Source organism: Palaemon carinicauda, chromosome 24 (assembly GCF_036898095.1).
Source record: "Palaemon carinicauda isolate YSFRI2023 chromosome 24, ASM3689809v2, whole genome shotgun sequence".
Lineage (NCBI taxonomy): Eukaryota > Metazoa > Arthropoda > Malacostraca > Decapoda > Palaemonidae > Palaemon > Palaemon carinicauda.
This window is the reverse complement of record NC_090748.1, coordinates 77,474,428-77,498,247: the sequence shown is the minus strand read 5'-3', so window position 1 is coordinate 77,498,247 and position 23,820 is coordinate 77,474,428. Positions and strand designations below refer to the sequence as shown.

Below are 23,820 nucleotides of genomic sequence, written 5' to 3'. Positions count from 1 at the left end.
GAATGGGAGCTATGAGTGTTGGTGAAAATGGCAAAAAAGGGAGATCTGACTGATTGCAATAATTACAAAGACATCACACTTGCGTCAGTTGTCAAAAAATGCATAATATGCTCATTTTAAAGAGACTAGAGAGAAAGATTGATAAGCTGAGAGATGAACGCAGCCGACTTGGGCAAGGCAATCTTCACAGCTGAGAATAAATTAGACTGGATCCTGTTGGATGGCCTAAAGCAAGAGAGAAACCAACTAGCAACATCCAACCAGGTAGCTTCTGGGAAAACATCTACCCTACGGGGGCATCAAAGTACCAATTAATAACTAAGGCCAACCTGAAGAAAGACAGGTAGGTTACCCCAACCAGTTTACTGTACTTAATAAAAAGAGTGCAAGAATGTCCACAAAGAATAATTTACTTTGACTCAGAGCTCCTTGCCTCCCTTGGTACCAGACCTTAAGGGGCAGAGCCTGAGTACTCTACTATCACACTTCAAATGGAAGAGGGGTCTGGCAGGCTGCTCTGGAGATCTACTCTCTCCCTGCAAAATCTAGTGTTCTCAAGCCGGAACAGGCAGGTAGACCTCAGGGAGAGAAGGATTTCTTAGTACTGATCAAGGTAAAACAAAATAAATCCATATCTTCCCTTTGATGAATAAGGTGAGAGGGAACATTGGCCTTGTACCTAAGCAAGTGGCTGAAACACCTCCATCACAGGCCTATGACCGTCAACTATGCACATGCGTGTAATAATGACGTGAAGGGACCATCTCCTCAACACAGGATGCCCTAGTACACAATACAGTGAAGAAGAAGGAGTTTATCACAAAAATGAAAGATGAAGGCGAGGGTCTTGCTATTCTACATATGGCCAACAGAATTTGTATGTGTAGGATAGGGGTCATACACCTTTAACCCACCTGGCTACCAGGAAGGTAAGGTATTTTAGGTCACAGCCTTGTGAAATAGGGCAATGCTCCCAACTTCTTGCTTTAGCCTTGTGGAGGACATGGCATGGGGCCAGGAATCATCGGGGTGTTGTTCATCTCCCACACAGGAGATGTAGTGTCATAAGGGGCCCATCTTGCTACTTAGATTAGCCTTTATAGACTTCTACTTCTTTTTCTTTTAGAAGAAAAGACAGAATTAGAAATTTAGAGGAAAAAGAGGAGTATGAAATGATGAGTTGGAAGAGGAAGGAGAATGAATGAATTTTTCTGTTTACAAATATCTCCGGTTCTATAAGCCAAGAGATCAAGATCTAAGCAACCACTGACATCGAAACCCTCCTAAGGAGAAAACAATACAGGGTACCCTCTCCTCAACATAAGTACACACAGCAGCACCCTACCCAAGTAAGGGAGCAGTTCACTGTCCAGCTACAAAAGGTGAAGGGAGGCATTCAAGCTCTCCCGACACAAAGCAGACAGAAGGTGGACATGGCCCCACATGGAGCTATGCACTTCTGTCCAATCTGGCTCCAGATAGCCAGAGGAGCCTAGGCGTGTCAAGAAACAGGGAGCTGTGGTACTGGGACCCTCATGGCTGAGGTACTGGCTACCAAGGGGTCAAGGTAACCAAGTACCATGACAGTACTCATCTTCTAAGAAGCATCAGAATTGGAAAAGGGAGAGCATGAGGATGAGGATGAAGAGTTGGAAGAGGAAAGGGAAAGAATTACTTTTCCTTTCCAAACTTTCTCCTCAATACAAGCACTGAAGTCAAAATCTAAGCAGCCAGGTCATAGCCGAAGGGAACAGTGCAGTACATGAAGCCGGGAACCACCCAGGGTCGTTCACTCCCTAAGGGAGAGCTGGTGTTGCAAGAGCCCTACATGCAACTATGACTGGCTTTCCTGGGTTTTTTAACTTCTTGTTATTCTTAGAATATTGGCAGAATCGATATCAGAAGAGGAGGACAAGGAAGGAGAGATGGATGGTAAAAGAGTCACTGGAAGAGATTAAGGCCAACAGAAGCAACATGAGATGGCGTGACACTGAGCAAATCTGTTTGACTTACCTAAAACCATTAGCTTGAGTTTATTCTCCTGTTCTTTAGCTATAGACTTAACCCTTCCATGATACGTGGCCATCTTACCATCATCAAGAAAAAAACATTGAGTACAATGTATAGAAAAGTTATACGCAGTTTCCAGCAAAGTTACACAATGCGAGGGAGAATCCCCAGAATCCAAGAATACTGTAGCCTGTTTGCTCAACATAAAAGATTAAAAGCTCAGGTTGGCCGGGGCACCAGCCACCCGTTGAGATACTACAGAGTTTTGGGTACTTTGTCTGACCAGACAGTACTACATTGGATCCCTCTCTCTGGTTATGGTCCATTTTCCCTTTGCCAATGCATACACCGAATAGTCTGGCCTATTTTTTTACAGATTCTCCTCTGTCCTCATACACCTGACAACACTGAAATCACCAATCAATTCTTCTTCATCCAAAGGATTAAATACTGCACTGTAATTGTTAAGTGGCTACTTTCCTCTTAGTAAGGGTAGATGAGACTCTTTAGCTATGGTAAGCAGATCTTCTAGGAGAAGGACAACTCCAAAATCAAACTATTGTTCTCTAGTCTTGGGTAGTGCCATAGCCTTTGTACCATGGTCTTCCACTGTCTTGGGTTAGAGTTCTCTTGCTTGAGGGTACACTCGGGCACACTATTCTATCTCATTTCTCTTCCTATTGTTTTGTTAAAGTTTTTATAGATTATATAGGGTATATTCATTTTAATGTTTCTTTTCTTAAAATATTTTCTTCCTTGTTTCCTTTCCTCACTAGGCTATTTTCCCTGTTGGGGCCCCTGGGCTTATAGCATCCTGCTTTTCCAACTAGGGTTGTAGCTTAGCAAGTAATAACAATAATAATGATAATAATTACCTGTGGACATACCTGATACTTAGCTTGGCAAAACAAAATAGAAAAACACTTACAGATAGGAAAACTCAATGTCCACCAAAAAAAAAACAATAACAGGAGAGAAAACAAGAGATGTCAAAGTTGTGTGTGACCTCTTAAATCTGAGGTAATGGTTACACCTTTCTCAGACTCGGTGTTGCATTACTGACATGGCTAAACCACTCTTCTCTGAAGCTGGGGTGTTTTAGCAGCTAATTAAATTGATGAAGAAAAGTTTATGATGGCAGCAGCAATGGGAAGTTGGTTATCGGTTTTATTTAGAGATCATAAAGGTGGTATTTCCAATTAATAGCTTGTTCTCTTCAAACTTAATAATTCATTGAAATATTTTCATATCACCATTTAACACTCTCCCTCTTCTGTATGGGAAAATTTTATATTGTGAACAGTGTAGCCTTTTAAAACATGAGCACATAGTTTACAGAAATTGATATAGACTTGGCACATAATTGCTAGAATGCATTTTGCACAACTATCAACTAAAAAGTTCCCCACTAATGATAACAGTCAGTTTTACAGTATGCCAAAGATTAACAATAAAAGCAGACCTATTAGCGGAGCATCTATATGAAAATTACTATTCAGAGGAAGAAACATCAATATCTACAGATCTTTAAAATGCCTTTGACAACACCAAAACAATCACATGGGAATTACAAAGAAATGGCTTACCAGAAACACTGTTTTTAAGCTACTTATGTAAATCTAGAGTGAAAACAGTACTGTACTTTACTTTAGTAGGTGTATCAAAAAAATTATTGAGATAAATACATACATACATATACCCAGGCACTTCCCCCAATTTTGGGGGGTAGCCGACATCAAACAAATGAAACAAAAAAGGGGACCTCTCCTCTCTACGTTCCTCCCAGCCTGACAAGGGACTCAACCGAGTTCGGCTGGTACTGCTAGGGTGCCACAGCCCACCCTCCCCCGTTATCCACCACAGATGAAGCTTCATAATGCTGAATTCCCTACTGCTGCTACCTCCGCGGTCATCCAAGGTGACCGGAGGAAGCAGCAGGGCCTACCGGAACTCCGTCACAATCACTAGCCATTCATTCCTATTTCTAGCACGCTCTCTTGCCTCTCTCACATCTATCCTCCTATCACCCAGAGCTTTCTTCACTCCATCCATCCACCCAAACCTTGGCCTTCCCCTTGTACCTCTCCCATCAACTCTTGCATTCATCACCTTTTTTAGCAGATAGCCATTTTCCATTCTCTCAACATGGCCAAATCACCTCAACACATTCATATCCACTCTAGCTGCTAACTCATTTCTTACACCCATTCTCACCCTCACCACTTCGTTCCTAACCCTATCTACTCGAGATACACCAGCCATGCTCCTTAGACACTTCATCTCAAACACATTCAATTTCTGTCTCTCCGTCACTTTCATTCCCCACAACTTCGATCCATACATCACAGTTGGTACAATCACAAACTCATACAGAACTCTCTTTACATTCATGCCCAACCCTCTATTTTTTACTACTCCCTTAACTGCCCCCAACACTTTGCAACCTTCATTCACTCTCTGACGTACATCTGCTTCCACTCCACCATTTGCTGCAACAACAGACCCCAAGTACTTAAACTGATCCACCTCCTCAAGTAACTCTCCATTCAACATGACATTCAACCTCGCACCACCTTCCCTTCGCGTACATCTCATAACCTTACTCTTACCCACATTAACTCTCAACTTCCTTCTCTCACACACCCTTCCAAATTCTGTCACTAATCGGCCAAGCTTCTCTTCGCGTCTGCAACCAGTACAGTATCATCCGCAAACAACAACTGATTTACCTCCTATTCATGGTCATTCTCGTCTACCAGTTTCAATCCTCGTCCAAGCACTCGAGCATTCACCTCTCTCACCACTCCTTCAACATACAAGCTAAACAACCACGGCGATATCACACATCCCTGTTTCAGCCCCACTCTCACCGGAAACCAATCGCTCACTTCATTTCCTATCCTAACACATGCTTTACTACCTTTGTAGAAATTTTTCACTGCTTGCAACAACCTTCCACCAACTCCATATAACCTCATCACATTCCACATTGCTTCCCTATCAACTCTATCATACGCTTTCTCCAGACCCATAAACGCAACATACAACTTACCTTTTGCTAAATATTTCTCGCATATCTGCCTAACTGTAAAAATCTGATTTATACAACCCCTACCTCTTCTAAAACCACCCTGTACTTCTAAGATTGAGATAAATGATGGTGTAAAATAAGGATTAGTAACAAGTTGTATGTTACGCATTAATAGAGAAAGCTAAAGAGAAGTGCATGTATGGAGACCACGAATAACTGCTTTATACAGATGACGCAGTGTTGACTTCAGAATCTGAGGAACAGGTGATGGAAAATTTTTAAAGATTGAAAAGTGGAATGAGGAGAAAAATGAAAATCATAAGAAACACCAATATTGGAAAGAAAGCAAAGGAAAAAGCATAATAAGAAAAGTGCTCACGCGCTTATTCAACGAAAGTTAAGGAGTGAGCTTTGTGCTGTTTGTTGCACATATTAAAATGGTGTCACAGGAGGTGGTGTGATAACAATGTACATGAAGTACATTCAATATTAAACAGTAGGTAATTTTTTCCTAAAAGAGTATTTTTTTCTATTATAGTAAAGTGAAATCAAATGCATTCCAAAAACCAAACACTAAAATTCTCTATAAAAAGGGTTTTTCCTACAAGTTCCACAAATTATGAAAAAAAAAAATTAAAGAGATCTTACTCACCAAAGGTGCTTCTACCCCCGACCCAGCAACCAACTTATTTATATCAGTCAAGTGAAGATTGCTTGGCAAATCACACAGCTGAACAGTAGGAAGATCAGTTTCATTCAACGATTTTGCTGCTGTGATTACCCGACGCCTTCCAGGAGACTGTACTACATTTTCACTTGCGCCTGACTGAGATGCTGTTGCAATAACTCTTCTTGTTGTCTGCTTAGTCTGAAAGAGAATGAAAAATGAAACTATTAATCACCTCTTTCTAAATTTAGGTAAAAATGAAAAATCTTATGTAAAATACAAAACTATCTCCCGAAAATCATTTGACTAAGCAAACTCTCTTTTCTTCAATTAAAAAAATTTTACACATAAAAGAAATTTCTTACTAATATTCTATAATAAGAAATTCCTTATTTTATATGTCCTAACAGACAAGTACACATGACCTAAGTTCTGACCTTATTTATGAGCAAAGCAGTGGCTACATCAGGTGTGATTGCCAGCTCCTAGTGTAATATCAGTAAGTCCTATCTCAGGGAACATATGTTATTCCCTTAGGTCTTACTAAGGTGAAAAATGGCTGAAATGGACACTTGCCATTTTGACTTCACAACTGATCACTGGAGGAGTACCAAGTGAAAAGGAGGAAGCATAAACAGTTCTTAAGGACCTTGAGAAACCATTTAGTAGAATACCAAGATGAGGAATAATGTAGACTCCAAGAAAACAAAGGTACTAGAAGCACACAATGGCAGTACATCATAACACAAGATCTGTGGTATAAAGAATGAGATAAATTCAGGTGTACATTATGAACCAGTACAGAGTCCTTTACTGTTTATTATAATAATGAGATGCTGCAGAATGATGCAGAAAGTGACCCTTGGGGTCTTAAATATGTAAATGATAAGAAGTGGTCATAAAATTTTTTTAAACATTGTAAAGTAAAATGTTGAACAAGGAGTAGAGATCAGAGTGCAAAAAAAAAATTTGAATTTTAATGATATTTGTTTTTTATTTCAATATTAACCTGATTTCATATCGCTTCTTCGCTAGAAACTTGGGACTGGTGAGCTGTAGACCAGAATTTTTGTTGAGGGAAGTGACAAACAGGTCTGTCAGGATCGCTCTCGCTACTATAGCACATAAAGACAACTCTAAACCATCTATCTGTGTCTTCCAGCTCAATTTGTCCACCACCATGTTCTTTTTCCCTGGAATGTACCTGGCTGTTAGGGCTGTGGAGTGTTCTTCCACCCACTGGAGGGCCCTAACTGTCAGTTGTCACAATTTATGGGATATTGCTCCTCCTTGTTTGCAAATGTAGGGCACCATGGAGGTAGTGTCGCTTATCAACACTACCGAGCGGCCTTCGAGAATGAGGCAGAAATGATGTATGGCTACCCATGCTGCCCTTAGCTCTAGAACACTGATATGGTCTCAACATTCCTGCTCTGACCACACTCTTGATACCATCTGGTGGTCTTAATTGGCTCCCCAGCCCTCCTTCAAAGCATCTGTGAACAGATGAAACTCTGAAGGAGGACTGATAACAAGACTCCTTTCCTCAAGTTTAGTCTCCAACCACCAGTCTAGATCTTCTTTGGCTTCTACTCCTAGGGTCAAAGTGTTGTGACCATGACTTTAGTAGCCAATGGACTGATCACAACTATAGTCTTCCTCCTGGAACTAACTGTTCCAGAGATGAGAGATAACCCAAGAGTTTTGCAAAGAGTGGTGGGCTGGCAGACTTGGACACTGAAGAAAGGGGTGAACCGTTGGACAATGTTGAGAGATCCTTTCTTCCGATGGGAATATTCATTCCTGAATGGTGTCATTCTCCATCTCTAAGTAGACGAGTCCGTGGGCTGGGATGATGACTGATTTCTCTCAATTTCTCTCAATTTATCAGGAGCCCCAGGTTCCGATAAAAGTCGAGAAACCTGTCCCAAAGGATTAGAAGGTTCTCCCTGGAATCTGAACTATCAGCCAGTCGCCCAAGTAGTGAAGCCCGCTGGAGAGGGCCCAGGGTGACACAAATCCGAACACTCTTATGAATATCTCATGGGCTGGCGACAGACCGAAACAAAGAACCTTGAATTGGTAGACCTTCTTGTCGACCATTACCCTCAGGTACTTCTGAGATACCAGAATCTGAAAGTATGCATCCTTGAGGTCCAACATCACCAAGAAGTCCGCTAGTCTTATCGCCAGAACGACTTTGGACAAGGTTCATTTTGGACAGCGTCTGTTGAACGAATGTGTTTAAAACAGAGATCAATGACTGGTCTCCAGCCTCCAGACGCCTTTTTCATAAGATAAAGTCAACTGAAAAAACAGCGAGACCTGTCAATGACTTCCTGAAGAGCTTCCTTTTGCGGCATCTCCCTGCCTTTGTCCTGCAGGGGAAGATGTTCTGCTGATCCCTGGAGATAAGAGGACATGGACTCCGGGGAGAGCTGATGAATGGAAGGAGGTGACCCAAGCGTAGGACCCTCACTATCCAGTCTTTGCCCCGTGAAAGAGCCACCTCCTCCAATTCCTTTGTAGACATGCCCCCCATTAGAAGAAATGGTATGTGAAGAATTTTTGTTTTGTTAAACATCAAAAGCTCATGCTTTGTAAGTACTGTTAAGCACTGTGACCTGGAGATCAGATTCATCAAAATAATACACGAGTTATGACATGAGAAGTTTGTTTTCCTATCTGGAGATAGGAAAAGCACTTTTCCACCTTCCTCTGGCCTTAAGAATTGGAAATATGGAAACAGTAGCTTAGATTCTGCCAAGCTACCGAGATCTTAATATCCCTCAGAATTCCTCATTTTTATTAATAGCCATGCTACATTATTACTAGTCAAGCTACAGCCTCATTTGAAAAAAAAAAAAAAAACAGGATGCTATTAGCCCAAGGGGTACACCATGGAAAATAGCCTGGTGAAGAAAGGAAATAAGGAAACAGATAGTGTGCCTGAGTGCACCCTCAAGCAAGAGAACTTTAACCCAAGAGAGTGGAAGACCATGGTACAGAGGCTGCAGCATTATCCAAGACTTTGAAGTGTCCTTCTCCTAGAAGAGCTGCTTACTATAGATAGTCTCTCTTCTACCCTTACCAATTACTAAGTAGAAACTGAACCATTACCGAGCAGTAATTGAAGTCCTGAGTGAAGAAGAATTTTTCAGATATCTTAGTGTTGTCAGTTGTGTGAGGTAAGAGGAGAATGTGGGAAGACTAACCCTAACTAACTGGTGTACATGTAGGCAAAGGAAAAGGAGCTGTGACCAAAGAGGGATCCACATACCAGATAATTCTCTCGCTGTAGTAACTCTTTCTAAACATTTTAAGCTCCTTGGGTATCTCAAGGACAGAATCTCATTTTCTATACAAAATAGCTATTGTAAAATAAACAAATTACCTTTCATTTCATTTCTTTTGTAAGAGGAAACAATAAAAAAGAGATTAGGGATAATTTCTGCCATAACTAATCAAACAAGTAAACAAGATACAGAGATGAAGTACCTATAATATTTAACATTCTAAAATCTATTATACTAAAATGTGCTCTAATAAAGAGCAAACTTTGTCAATAATAAGAACAGTTATCAAGGATTTATGAATTTGGGCTATATAGAGGAACACAGGGCCTTGTGAGGCAATTTAACAATCAAGTGCAACTGGGGAAAATCTCCAGGTACAGTGTATACTGAAGTAAAAATTAAGAGGTTAGACAGCAAAATGTAAGAGGAAACCTTGTAAAGACACAGAAGTAATGCCTACAATGCACAACATGAGGTGCACTAATGGCACTGCCCCCTTTGCAAGGAACAACAAAAAGACAAAAAGATGATAACACTTGCATTAATTTCCACAGACTTACACAGGAAAGGAAAAATGACTGAAATGAATATTTGTTAACAGTACATACACATTGACCATAGCCCTTACATGAAGGATATTTCTGACTACTAGATAAACTAAACCATGTTCCTGGTAAATACTTAGTAAGTCACCTTTTTGTTACAAAATGATAGCATATATGTAGTAAGGCAATGTTTACCATACTCATAATGGTTTGTAGCACACACAAATACTTTCTATATATATATGAATAAATACCAATAATATGCATAAAATTTAAAACTACGACATAAGACTTACAGGAGAAATGCTTTCACCAGGACCAATGACAGTTCTCTTGACAACTTTGAGAGCTTGCTGTCCTTGTTGCAGTTGCTGCCTTTTGTTCTGGGGTAAAAGTCGAACTTGTGTTTGCTGCTCTTGGTGCTGTTGAGCGACAGGGACCTTTTTCACAATCTGACGAACAGTTTTCACTACTGGAACATGTTCCTGTCACAGTATAAGATGAAATATTAAATTCAAGCCTTGAAAAAACATTACAAACATTCTTGTGTCATCAATCAATAAAACCAGAATCATTATGTGTGAAAATAAATAGGAGTGGCTAAGAAGTATGGATTACCCAGAAAAAAACTAGATATGGAAATTTGATTTAAAAAATTATTACAGAATATCATTACAGTACAGTAATACCCCTTTTTATGTTGGTCATTCTCAAATATTAAATACAAAAATAAAATTAACATTACACCATTTTACACAGCCTTATGTTGGTCTCAATATCAAACCATTACAATAAAAAGGGGAAAACTTTTCAATTTATTTATGAAATTATTAAATATTTTACATGCATTCCTTTTTCTATGACTCCTATTTCAGCACTTTGATTACAAAATTGGCGATTTCCAAAGTTTTGATTTGATAAAAATGGTGTCGTTGAGGTGATTAGGAGATTTATAGCTAATCCAGACCTAGTAAGATTATGCTCTGTCCACACTGAGAAAAATCTAATGTTCTTGATAACTATGGAGATGGCCTGCAACCTGAGGATACTCATGAATGAGTTCCTTTGCCACTGTACAGCTGACAAGCATCACAGTTTCCCCTGGTTTGCCTCTAGTTGCTCTATTTCTCTAAAATAAAATCCCCACGTTCCACGGATTTTGAACTTTACCTAGACAGGAAGATTTTGCTGCCCTCCTCTATTATTCTCAGAGAAACTTGGATGAGTGTGTGGTACTGATCTCTTTGCTGATTGCCTCTTGGACTGTAGCTGATTCCTACTATAGGCTAAAACCTTGTAACAGAAGGCTTTCTTCTCGTTTAGGTAGGGCTGAAATCTTTTTCTCAGTTACTTTTGAAGTGTCACTGCGCATGCATTAGCTTATATTCTATTCACCAATGCTCGTGGGTAAAAAGAATTTACATAGATGGTCATATTAAAGACACACCTCTATTTCTATTTTCTGTAGGTTGCAAGCAGGCAATCCATTTTGCCTTACGGTGGATTTTTGAGTTGATAAAGTTCTGAAAAGCCTCACAAGTATACTTACAACATAACTTTGCTATCGCTGAGATGACAGTCTGAGGTCCCCCTCCAGGTCAACTTCCAAAGAAGCCCTAGCAAACACCAAATTAAACAAAGTCTGCTAGGCATTAAATTCTAAATGTTCTAAAATTATATGAAATGGAAGGAAAACCATCACCCAACTGATTGATACATACTCATGTATTCCATTTCTTGGGGAGAAAGACTTCAGGATATACGTAATGTTCTGTGAATCCTTCATGAAGGCATTTGGAAAGGGCGGGTCCATCAGGAGGACATGGCTGTCTCATCCAAAAATAGATCAGTTTTTTGGGCTCAAGCCACATCGTCCTGATGGAAGTTTACCAGAGAATTACTAGAAAGTACTGTATCTGTGGATTTTCATAGGTGCCTTAACCTTGGGACAGATTTTTCTATGGTCATCCAGACCATTGAGACATATGACGTTACCGTTATACGTCATTGCCACTAATCATTGGCAATGTTAGGGATTCCTGGCCCCTGCAAGGAAGAGTCATACTAGACAGTAGAAAAGGGGTCTCAAGGTTTGCATATACTGTATGAACAAACATAGTATCAACTAGATATACAAGAGTCTCACAGTTTGTATATACTGTTGGAACAAAAGTATCAACTATATTTATTGTCCGTAAACATACAATAATATGATGTTTACTTAGGTAAGTAAGTAAGAAAACTCTGGCTATACTTTATTTGTGTTCATTGTGGGGCGAAATAAGACGCTATTACACATTAATAGACACTTATTCACGAAAAATGACTAAAGAGAGCATAACATGTGTAATATATATTAATATACTGTATATTAGGAGAATCATACATATATACAACTTAATACAGAAAAAATTTTCTACCTGAAAGGGAAGAAATGATTAGTGCCACTATGAAATTTGAAAATTTAATAAAATTTCTAACATAGTTTTCTGTAATTGTTGGATATTATTAACACTGCGTAAAGTACACACGGCACAAGTATTATCTGTATAATTCTACACCTGAAATTTTTAAACAGTCTTTAGCGTCACCATGGTGACACTCACCTAAAAAGTATTGCACTGGAAGGTGTCAACACCTTTTCACCGTAATTGAGAGTCCCAATCAATTCACTGTTCATCGCAGCACTAGACGACAGGTTTTAATACACTACCTGCCGCCACCACATAATGCTTCAACTCATGCACTTGCTTTGCATAATGTTTGTAGAACACTCTGGATGACTTCCATCCAGTATATGAGCGAAGATGCTCAAAGTCCATATACTGAAAAAAGTTGAGTGATGAAGCAATTTTTCCTGGATCATGACCTGCGGGTGTACTGCCAGGATCCGCTCTGTGAATAAAGTAGGTGACCATCGCCCTCAGTTGTTTTAGGCATAAGTTTGATCCTGAAGTTTCTCCTTTAAAGAGCTGTCCTCCCCTGAAGTCTGAAGTTCTTCGAAGATAGACCTTTAGACATTCTACTGGACACAGAGAGACATCTTCCTTCAGAGGGCAGATTCTCCAGGGACCCCATCTCTTAGTGGGTAGCTCGTTTTTGGCGAGAAAGGTTGGATCAGGAAAGAAATTCAGTTCTCCCACTTCTGTGAACTAAATATGGCCCTCGTTTCTGGATAGGGCCACTATTTCACTAACTCTAGCCCCTGAGGCTATAGCGAAAAGGAAAATAACTTTTTGAGTTAGATCCTTGAGAGAGCAATCTTCATTGTTCATTGTTGAAGCATAATGTAGGACCTTGTCTAAGGACCATGAAATGGGCTTCGGAGGAGCTGCAAGCCTGAGTCTAGCACATGCCTTTGGATCTTGTTAAAGATTTCGTTCGACAGGTCTACTTGGAAGGCGTATAGAAGAGTTCTAGTCAGAGCCGACTTACACGTAGTTATCGTGTTGGCTACCAGGCCTTGTTCATGAAGGTGGATAAAAAAGGACAGACAAAAGTCTATTGAGATTTCTTTCGGTCCTTTTGCTTTGACGAAAGCAACCCACTTTTTCCAAGACGATTCATATTGTCTTCTGGTTGACTTGGACTTGTATTCTTCTAAGAAGCCTATACTGCCTTTTGAGATTTCAAATCTTTTCTTAACCGCTAGGGCGAGAAAATCATGAGATGAAGGTTTTGGGTTCTCTGTGATGAAGCGAAGACAGTCGACTTCTGAACCCGTTGAGATAGTGCTGGGTTCAGTAGAGGGACCAGCCTCAGCTTCAGTTCTATTATCAGAGGAAACCTGTTGCTCTTGGGCCACTTGGGAGCCACTAGAGCTGCTGTTCCTCGGAGGGATCTTAGCCTGTTGAGGACCTTCAGTAGGAGATTGGTAGGAGGGAACAGGTAAATCCGGTTCCATTTGTTCCAATCGAGGGACATGGCGTCCGTCGCCTCCGCTAGAGGGTCCTCGTATGGGGCTACACATCGAGGTAGTTTCTTGTTGTCGCTCGTCACGAGGAGGTCGATCTGCAGTTCTGGGACTTGTTGTAAGATGAAGGAGAATGAGTCTGCATCTAGAGACCATTCTGACTCTATCGGCTTGAGCCTGGATAGAGCATCCGCTGTCACATTGCGGAACCCTTGAAGGTGAACTGCTGATAGGTGCCATCTCTTCTTTTCCGCCAGACGGAAGATGGTTAATATCACATGGTTGATATAGGGTGATAATGAGATGTCTGAACCGGCAAGGTTCAGACATCTCATTATCACTTCGCTGTCCAGGATCAGCCTGACGTGGGCTGATCTGCAAGGAGAAAGTTTTTTCAATGTCAAAAGGACTGCCATGGCCTCCAAAATGTTGATGTGAAAGGTCTTGAACAGAGAAGACCTAGTCCCTTGGACTTTCCTTTGATGGGAGTGACCTCTCCATCCTTCCGTCGAGGCATCCGTGTGGATGGTTATCGAAGGCGGAGGTGGTTGTAAGGGCACAGTCCTCTTTAAGTTCTTGGCCTTCGACCATGGCTTGAGAAGTGATCGTAGTAAGGTCGGTATCGGTCTTTTTTGATCTCTTCGAGCATTTGATGCGTATCTTCTCCAGACTCCTGACGCATCTTTCAGCTGTGCTCTTAGCACTGGGTCTGTTACTGCTGCGAACTGGAGAGAGACCAGTACTCTTTCCTGTTGGCGTCTTGAGATCCTGTCGGATTTCAGTAGTCTCTTGACAGATCCCGCTATCTATCTCCTCTTCCCTTGGGGAATGGAGAGGCGGTGTGACTTCAAGTTCCAATGGATTCCCAGTCATTGAAACACCTGAGCTGGAGAAAGTCGAGACTTCTTGAGGTTGATCTTGAATCCCAGATGTTCCAGGAACTGGATCACTTTCTTGGATGCTTGCAGACAAGCTGTCCTGGATGATGCTGCCCACACCAGCCAGTTATCCAGGTATGCTAGAAGGCGTAGTTGTTGAACGACTGCATCTGCAAGTTTCGTGAAGATCCATGGGGCTATGTTTAGTCCGAAGGGCATGGCTCTGAAGATGTACTTTTTCTTCTGTAGCTTGAATCCTAGGTAGGAGGAGAGGGGGCGGTTGACTGGAATATGGCAGTAAGCATCTGCCAGGTCTATTGAGACTGTGTGCGCCCCTTTTGGTAACAGGGTCCTTATGTGCTGAAGGGTTAACATCCTAAACTTGCTGTTCTCGATGAACTTGTTAAGTGGCGACAAGTCCAGAATGACTCTGAGTTTGTCTGAGTCCTTCTTGGGAACACAAAACAGCCTTCCCTGGAATTTGAATGACTTTGCCCTCCTTATTACCCATTTGCTCAATAGTTCTAGGGTATATTCTTCCAGTGAGGGGGTGGAGTGTTGGAAGAATTGAGGAAATGATGGTGGAGCCTTGCTCCAGCTCCATCCAAGTCCGTTCTTGATTAGGCTGTGGGCCCAAGGATCGAAGGTCCAACAATCATGAAATTGTTGGAGCCTCTCTCCTACCTGAAGCATCTCATTGCTTCGGTTGTCCGGAGGATTTACCTCCCTGACCGCGTCCTCCCTTACCTCGTGAGGGGTGTTTTGTGGAGCCCCGTCTGGAGCCTCTACCTTTGGGAGGAAAGGTAGTGGTCTGCCTCTCAAACCCAGGGTTGAGTGCTGGTGACTGGGCAAACAGCTGTTGAGGCACGATCTGGAATGTGGTTTGCGGTTGAGCAACTACTTGGGGCACCACAGTCATGGTGACTGTGGGATGTTGTTGCTGGGCAGGCCGAGAGGGTAGTCTAGGTCTCTTGGTGTTCCTCTTAGGTTGGGAACCCGCATCTGTGGAAGACTTTCGTTTGGATGACATGACCCACTTCTGGAGAAGATTTCTATTCTCTGTGGTAGCTTTGTTAACTACTTCCTTGAACACTTCATTTGGGAAGAGGTCTTTACCTCAGATATTGGAAGCTATCAGCTTCCTGGGTTCGTGTTTCACAGTTGATGTAGCAAACACGAACTCTCTGCATGCTCTCCTGGCTTTCATAAAGCTGTACAGGTCCTTTACTAAGGTGGCCATGTGAATTTTGGCCATGACCATGTTCATGTCTGGGGTGCTCTTTAAGCCTGCGCACATCTCCATACAGTACTGTAGGGATAGGGATGCCGCTAGTCTCTCCTTCGTCTCTTGCTCCCTACGCAAGAGAAAGTCTGACAGTTTTGGGAGATTCTCGTTGAACTGATATCCAGCGATATCTGCATCCAGCTTCCCTACCGAGAAGGTTAAGTGGACTTCTTTCCAATCCTTATCCTCCATGGAGAGTGCTAACGACAGGGGTCTACACTCTTCCAGTGTAGGACAAGGTTTGCCTGCCTCTACTGCCTTGGCAATGGCTCTAAAAACCTTCGATGTAAAGGAGAAGGCTATTGAAGCTGGAGCAAGAAAGGTAGGATGTTTCTTGCTCAAGGCAGACACCTTAGAGTTCGTGTAGTCCACCTTCTTTAGGCTGCTCGACAAGAGAGCCTGTGCCTTGTTGTGGTCGAATACCATGACTTCCTTGGGTTCCGTCTCTTCCTTCGACGCTAGCTCCTGCTCAGTCGAATGAACCAGTCTGGGTAAGCATTGAAGCTTGGCCAGAACCGAATGTCATCTAGGGGGACGGCTCCCATCTTCTCCGATATGTAGAGTTTGCCGTTGGTGATCGGCATAAACTCCACATACCTCCAGAGATTAGTTTCGGAGCAGGGTGGGAGGTCTTGGACTCTGAGTCTCTTGTATGACCCTCGGGAGGCGGAGAGTCGAGCTTCACGGAGCTCTCTCTCAAGTTTCGCTTCCCTAGCTTTGCCTTGCTTGTGAATGCTCTCCATTAGAGCCATAAGATTGACCAGTGCCTGTCTCATGTCGTCTGATGGAGGGGCAGAAGGTGTTGAAGGTAACGGCTCCGGTGCCGGAACCGACGGAAGGGACTCAGACTTGACTTCATCATCTTCATCGGGAGGTAGAGTAGACTCCTCCTAGGGATCATCCTTGAGAAGATCCTTTTCAGTGTCCGTAGACATTTCAGACATCCTTTCCTGGTGGATGTCCATGCCTTGTAACGCGTCACTGACATCCGTCTTGATGGCAATCTAGACGCAGGGGAGTTCAGGTTGTGCCTGGGGTACGACAGCTTCAATACCCGCTTTCGGGAACAGCAAGTCGCGCATCCTTTCATTAGGAAGGTAAAGTCCCGTAGAGTTCTTTTGGAACCCTCGTACCCAGATGCGCAGCTTTGCTCGTGCTGCATCCCTTGACTCTGCTGACTTGGGGTCGTCCAAACCTTCGGTCACCAAGGTCCGGCATATGTTGCAGTCTTGGGGGTCCCAGTACCGCAGGATTTTGGTAGATTTGGTGCAGGGGGCATGAGACCTGTACGCTTCGTGGCCACAGAAGTCCTTACTCCTGTGATTGCAAAAGATGACATCGCACTTCATTTGGTCCTCCTGTAAAGAGAGGAAAATTAAATGAGTATGCAGTTGTTTATCTCGCATGATAAGCAAATTATGCAAAATATTAATATTAATATTTTAACCATTATAGCTTAGGATAGTCAAGCTAGAAAGGAACTAAGAAAGACACATGCTTGTGTTTCCTGTCCAGCCAATTGCTGTGACCTCCTCCAAAATTAAAGCCATAGAGTGTTCCTACTCAGGCAAACTCAAGAGAAGGGTTTTAACCCCTAGGGGTAGGTAAGTGTATCTAAACACTGACCCTTCTTAAGTTCTTTAATATTTTGGGGTAAGTTGTTAATTGATTAACCATCAGTATATTGAAGGAAATCTTTCCTTTCCGGTCTTAACAATAGACTGCGCCAGGAAGCACATGGTATGTTGGAAAATAACTACTGTATAATATATACAGTACTATAGTTTTCTGTCTGCAGTATATACTATGCTGCAAATATACTGGCTACTGTATAATCATATACAGTAGTTCAGCTGGCATATTGCCGGGTGGGCTAGCACCTGGCGGCAAGGTCCACGCCGGCTGGTTAGTACCTGGCGGCACCGGCCCAGCCGGCGGTTAGTACCTGACGGCACCGGTCCAGTCGGCATGTTGCCGGCTGGGTTAGTACCTGGCGGCAATAGCTGACAGAGAGAGAGGGAAAGCATGGAGTGAAGGGCTACCTTATTAAATGTTTGTTAACAATAAATAAGGGTGTAAGTACTTAACCTTACTGCCTTCCTCCAGAATGAGGGTTCAAATGGAAGGCGAGAATGCATCATTCAAGCTTCAATCCAGCCACAAAATCTGTTGCCGGTCACTGCCGGCTTCGGGGATGTGGATGGCAATCCAAGAGAGGACTGAAGAACACTCGACAGTAGAGGGGTCTCTCACCGGCAGCCGTCACAGCCGGCACAACCTTTCCCGGAGTCTTGCGTCCATAAGGGAAAGACTGAGTGACTATACAGCTGCTTATGTAGGAGTCCGGCCGGCACCACAACCTACCCGGCAAGCCATGAGATTGTAGGACGACGGCCACAGGGTTGCGATGACTAAGCCATCGCTAAAGGACAGAGAGGGGCAGGGAAAGGGTCCTGTATCAAGTGTGGAAGAAGGTGGCAGCATTGCCGCCACTACCACACAAGGGAGAAACTCTGTTTCAGTATCGGCGCCATCCTAGGCGGCAGAAGAATATCTATTCTTCAGCCTAGGGTCTGCCGAAACAGGACTAGTCTTCTAGACGGCAGGGGAGAGGGTGGCGGCATCATACTACCAATTCAGGTGTGGCCTAGGGAGGCATAGCCTCTTAGGCCGGCAGCTGTAAGCCGGCAGGGGAGTAACTACTTGCCCTACTGCTCGGTCAAAAGCTGGGATACTCGCCGGCAAGGGTGGGAGACAGAAAACACTAGCCTAGTCAAGCCAGAATGACTACTCTATGGCAAGACCAACATAGGGTTGTCGCCTATGGCGGCACTCAAGAGGGAAGGAGGGATTACCTTAAATCTCCACAGGAGACAAGTATCAAGTTATATAAATAATTCTAGGAGATATACTATCTCCCGTTGAATTGATAAAACGATACACGAGGGTAAACTGGGATCATGTATGAAAGTATACTAAAGCGCGTAGGCTAGGTAGCCTAGCGCGGGGCGAGGTCTCGGTTACCTAAATCGCCGAAACTCTAACGTACACGATCGACATAAGGAAGAAGAAATTATATGCATAATTATATATATCTTTACTAGAATAATTGTGCCTAAATAGCTTTCATAATTTATTAATGCTATTACAACCGGGAATGTCGTTCTGCTAACTAAATAACATATGCGTCATGAACGACAGCACCCATGGCGCCTCTGGTGATCGGCCAAGCTCCGAACACATAAAATTACTCTAATTTCTCTGTGAAGCAAGAGCTAAAAATTATACACTTTAAAGAATAAATACTCAACTTTCCAGTGGCAGAAGCAGCTGGAGATTGCATTATAAATCCTCAAAATAACGATCACAAATGTTAGATGAACAGGGAAAACCACCGTGCGAAATCGCTATGAAAAATAGGAATAAATGTCATCTTGAATACTCGTAATAGTACGGGAGGAGGGATAACCTTGATAACGGCTCCCCTTCTGTTTTTGCCACTCTTCCCCCTCGAAACAAAAACACTATTCGGGGTGACGATTGCTATGTGTCGTATCAAGATATACGTCCCCTGATATTATGAGATATCATTAAGAGAAATTTTAAGGATATTCGCGCCAGGAGTTAGAATTCTGGAGACCTAATGGTCAATTCTCTGGGAATATCACTGTAGCCAAATATCCCTTAGAAAGCTACCAATAGGAACCTTCCATAAGGATGACATGGCTTGAGCCCAAAAATAAACTTTAAAATCAAGTTTCAAATGTTTAAATTTTAGGAAGATATTAGCCTAGGCAATGAGATGGCAAAAACAGGCCAAAAATTTATCAGATTTGAAATTATTATCTAATGTATAAGGGCAAAAAAGATACCTCAATAATCCTGGTACTGAAGTAATTCAAAACAACAAATTAAATGCTGTACAATAAAGATAGTCCTATCAACACTACTGTACAATATGAAAAAAATTACAAAAGTACACTCTGCTTGATGTAGATGATATAAGGACCAATATGGGTAGAATCCCTTAGCAACAAGTGATAAGGGGTCAAGCATGGTGATTCAAGGAGAAAAGTGCATAAAATTTTTTTTAAATGTCGATAGCTCACGCTTCCTAGATATAAGCAATGTGACAAAGAGGTAAGATTTATCAAAATGAGTTGAATAGTATTATCAAAATGTTACTTTTATTTCTCCTTTCAGCTTCAATTTATAAATTACATTTTACCTACACACAATATTGTACGACTTGAAAATGCCTACCTGAACTTGTTGATGACTAACGACTGGTATGCATTGTTGATTTTCTACAAGATCACTTCTCAGATATTCAGTAATTGGTTCACCAATCTGCTCACCATGCTCATCAACTGGAATCTGAAATAACACAACTTCCAGGTAATGAAACATTTACAACTTTATCACAATCCTGCAGATGATGTAAAACATGAAAATTTTATTGATTCCCTCTAAATGTTTTCCCATCAAATAATGCCACAAATAAAAAAAAAAAAAACTTGTAACAACATTAGCATTGTTCATGTTTATGTGGCATTTCTTTAATAGACACTACTCGTTTTAACTTTTTTTGCAAGAATTTCAAAATTATTCTAGTCAGTTGGAACCAAGTTTGCGAAAAAGATTTTGAGAAATAAGAGGAAATGTGTGAATTACAGTACCTTGTACTATATTCAAACCATACTTTCTGCAATGATTTTATCCTTTCTTAGTAATTTATAAAACAAGTTTGGATAAGGAATTAAAACTGCTTTACACTACTCATAAATAATTTAAGAGAACAGCTAACCTTCAAATTTTTTTTTATCATTCAGGGCAAAATTAAGCTATGATCCTGTATCAAAGGTATTTATTCATTTATCTTACAACAGATATCACTAATATATCATGATAGTACTTGTAATTACTATATAGGACTTCTAAAATACAAAACATCACAAATTTTTAAAGTAGCTTGTACTGTATTTTTCTTAACTATACAAACCTTTGTCCTTTAATAAGAGACTTGTCCTTAATTGGAAGGAAGTCGCTATCACCAAACTAGCTGATATATTTTACTGGGAAATGTCAAAGCACTTAGATCATATACAGGAGCAAAAGTAATGATTTCTCAGCCTTCTAACAACCTAGGCATAAAGATGAGGCAGGTACAGTATTATGCTACGTCACTACCAGGAATTGGTATATGATCAAGAAAAAACCTAACATATATCAATGAGTAGGATTTCTTGTCTGGATGTACGGTCATTTATGAGAAATGGGTTTGCATACATTTGACCGTCCTCTCCCCCCCCCCCATTGAGTGGAAATACTACTAAATAAAACTTATTTGTCAAGAAAAGTTGCTCTACTGTGTTGTCAACTTTCCAAGAGAGCACCTGCTTGGTAAAGGTCTGGGAAATGAGCCCCTTTGTTGATGTGCCACAAATGAAAGAATTGCCATTCATAAATTCTACCATGTGTTTTACCAAGTTTCTTTTAAAAACTTGTAAAGCAGTAACAATGCTTGAATTGGCAATACGTTAAAAAATATGTGCTTTTCTTCTGTGGATCATATCCCTTGAGAATGTTAAAATACTGAGGTAGGCACCCCTTCTCTCCTCCCACATACATCTAAGGAAGTAAGAAGTTACTGTAAAGAGGATCATCATGCAGCTACCAGCATACATTGTTCCATATTCCTGCTCTAACAAAACCAGATAGTACAGTGAGAGGAATCCTGGTTGCTAACTAATAACACTACAGGAACTACTGTAGATTGCTGAGGAGCTGCCTGTGAAGAACTAGCCTCTCTTTCAACAACGAAAAAAAAGTCTCGTAGACAATACAAGAATGAGTGCAAAGACATTGGCAATCGTAGATTAAGTCTTGAAGATCTTTGCCTTCATAGGTAACGGACTACAGGGGGAAGCTGTATAACTGATAATTCTCCCTGACAGGGAGGGTCAGTACAGGAATCAGTCGATATCTCATGAAAATTCGCCCGATTAGTTGTCCTGTGTTCTGGTGAATACTTCTTCCTGCTCATTTGGGAGCCAACGTCACATCGGAAGGCCCAGGAACAGACAAAGTAACAACAGAAGATAAGCGTGTATGCTTTGATTCCTTTGTTCTTTCTATCGATCTTCCAGGATAGTGGAAAAGGATGACGACCTTCATCCCTGCTGCCCATGTGTCATCGGTACCAGAAGGAGCAAGAACTGCTAATACTACTTCCAGGAGGGACTGATAGCACGTATGCAAACTTACATATACCAAAGCACTTCCCCCAATTTTGGAGAAGAGCCGGCATCCAACAAATGAAAAAAAAAGGGGAGCTTTCCTCTCTTCGTTCCTCCCAGCCTGACAAGGGACTCAACCGAGTTTGGCTGGTACTGCTAAGGGTGCCACAGCCCACCCTACCCTGTTAACCACCACAGATGAAGCTTCATAATGCTGAATCCCCTACTGCTGCTACCTCCGCGGTCATCCAAGGTGACCGGAAGAAGCAGCAGGGCCTACCAGAACTGCGTCACAATCGCTCGCCATTCATTCCTATCTCTAGCACGCTCTCTTGCCTCTCTCACATCTATCCTCCTATCACCCAGAGCTTTCTTCACTCCATCCATCCACCCAAACCTTGGCCTTCCTCTTGTACTTCTCCCATCAACTCTTAAATTCATCACCTTCTTTAGCAGACAGCCATTTTCCATTCTCTCAACATGGCCAAACCACCTCAACACATTCATATCCACTCTAGCTGCTAACTCATTTCTTACACCAGTTCTCACCCTCAATACTTCATTCCTAACCCTATCTACTCGAGATATACCAGCCATACTCCTCACAAACTTCATCTCAAACACATTTAAATTTCTGTCTCGCCGTCACTTTCATTCCCCACAACTCCGATCCATACATCATAGTTGGTACAATCTCTTTCTCGTACACAACTCTTTTTACATTCATGCCCAACCCTCTATTCTTGACCACTTCCTTCACTGGCCCCAATACTTGGCATCCTTCATTCACTCTCTGACGTACATCTGCTTCCACTCCACCATTTGCTGCAACAACAGACCCCAAGTACTTAAAACTGATCCACCTCCTCAAGTAACTCTCCATTCAACATGACTTTCAACCTCGCACCACCTTCCCTTCTTGTACATCTCATAACCTTACTCTTACCCACACTTACTCTCAACTTTCTTCTCTCACATAACCTTCCAAATTCTGTCACTAATCGGCCAAGCTTCTCTTCCGAGTCTGCAACCAGTACAGTATCATCCGCAAACAACAACTGATTCATCTCCCATTCATTATCATTCTTGTCTACCAGTTTCAATCCTATTTCAAGCAATCTTGAGTCTAAATAATTGTTTAGAGCGGTCATGTGAAGTCACCTACTTTGACTCAAAACACGAGAACGAGTGGGAAGGTTTCATGTTGCTGGTAGGTCTTGGAAGTGTGGAAAGATCTCACAAAGTTAATCGGCCTTGGGATGAAGGAAAATCTTAATGCATGGAAGGATCTTGATATTTTGGTGTAGAATGTTAAGAAGAAAGAGATGACAGGTGCCCTGTGACTCAAAAAACAATATAACATGAGAAGTATGCGAGAAGAGTCCAGTTGACTAGTGAAGATGGATCATGTGGGGACAATGATATGCAAGGACACCAGGTGCGAGATCTACGGTAGTTTTTCTTATTCTCTCTGACGTGTGGTGGACAGTAGGGTCCAAGAAGGCAGCACATTCCAGGCCTGTAAGTGTGGAGACCTTTTGATTGAAACCCATATAGGTGAACATCTTGTGTGTGGAGCAATAAGGCTGTATAGTCTGAACCCATACACAAGAAAACTTTGTGTGGAGATCAAGAACGTGAAGATGACAAAAATGGAACCCTTTCACATGGAGAGCGGAGTCGGGGAGAGCAAGCGTGCAACACATACATATGGAAAGCAGTCTCGTACTCTCAGTATGGCGGTGAGACAGTGGGTGTGGAGAGCTATCTTGGTGACAGCATCAAGACAGTCTACTTATGCCCTCATGTTGCTTCTATGAGGGGGGGTGGGGGATCTCATTCCTCACAATCCTTTTGCTGGACTGATGTCTTCCTTGGTGGTGAGTTTGACGTCTCTCGGGAACTGTTGGAAGAGGGCAGTGCTCTTTATCGCTATCGGGGATATGTTGTCATCGG

The 23,820-nt window shown here is 42.0% G+C and overlaps 1 protein-coding gene across 1 annotated transcript in view; it reads right to left on the bottom strand.

The window, feature by feature from the left end:
- Positions 1-23,820, bottom strand: part of LOC137618160 (RNA-binding protein 33-like) — a 329,225-nt gene that overhangs the window by 4,896 nt on the left and 300,509 nt on the right. The window contains exons 12-14 of the mRNA XM_068348206.1: positions 19,889-20,002; positions 9,846-10,034; positions 5,694-5,909 (exon numbers count right to left, since the gene is read on the bottom strand). Of these exons, the coding sequence (XP_068204307.1) occupies positions 5,694-5,909; positions 9,846-10,034; positions 19,889-20,002 (519 nt within the window). The remainder of the gene's footprint in view (positions 1-5,693; positions 5,910-9,845; positions 10,035-19,888; positions 20,003-23,820) is intronic.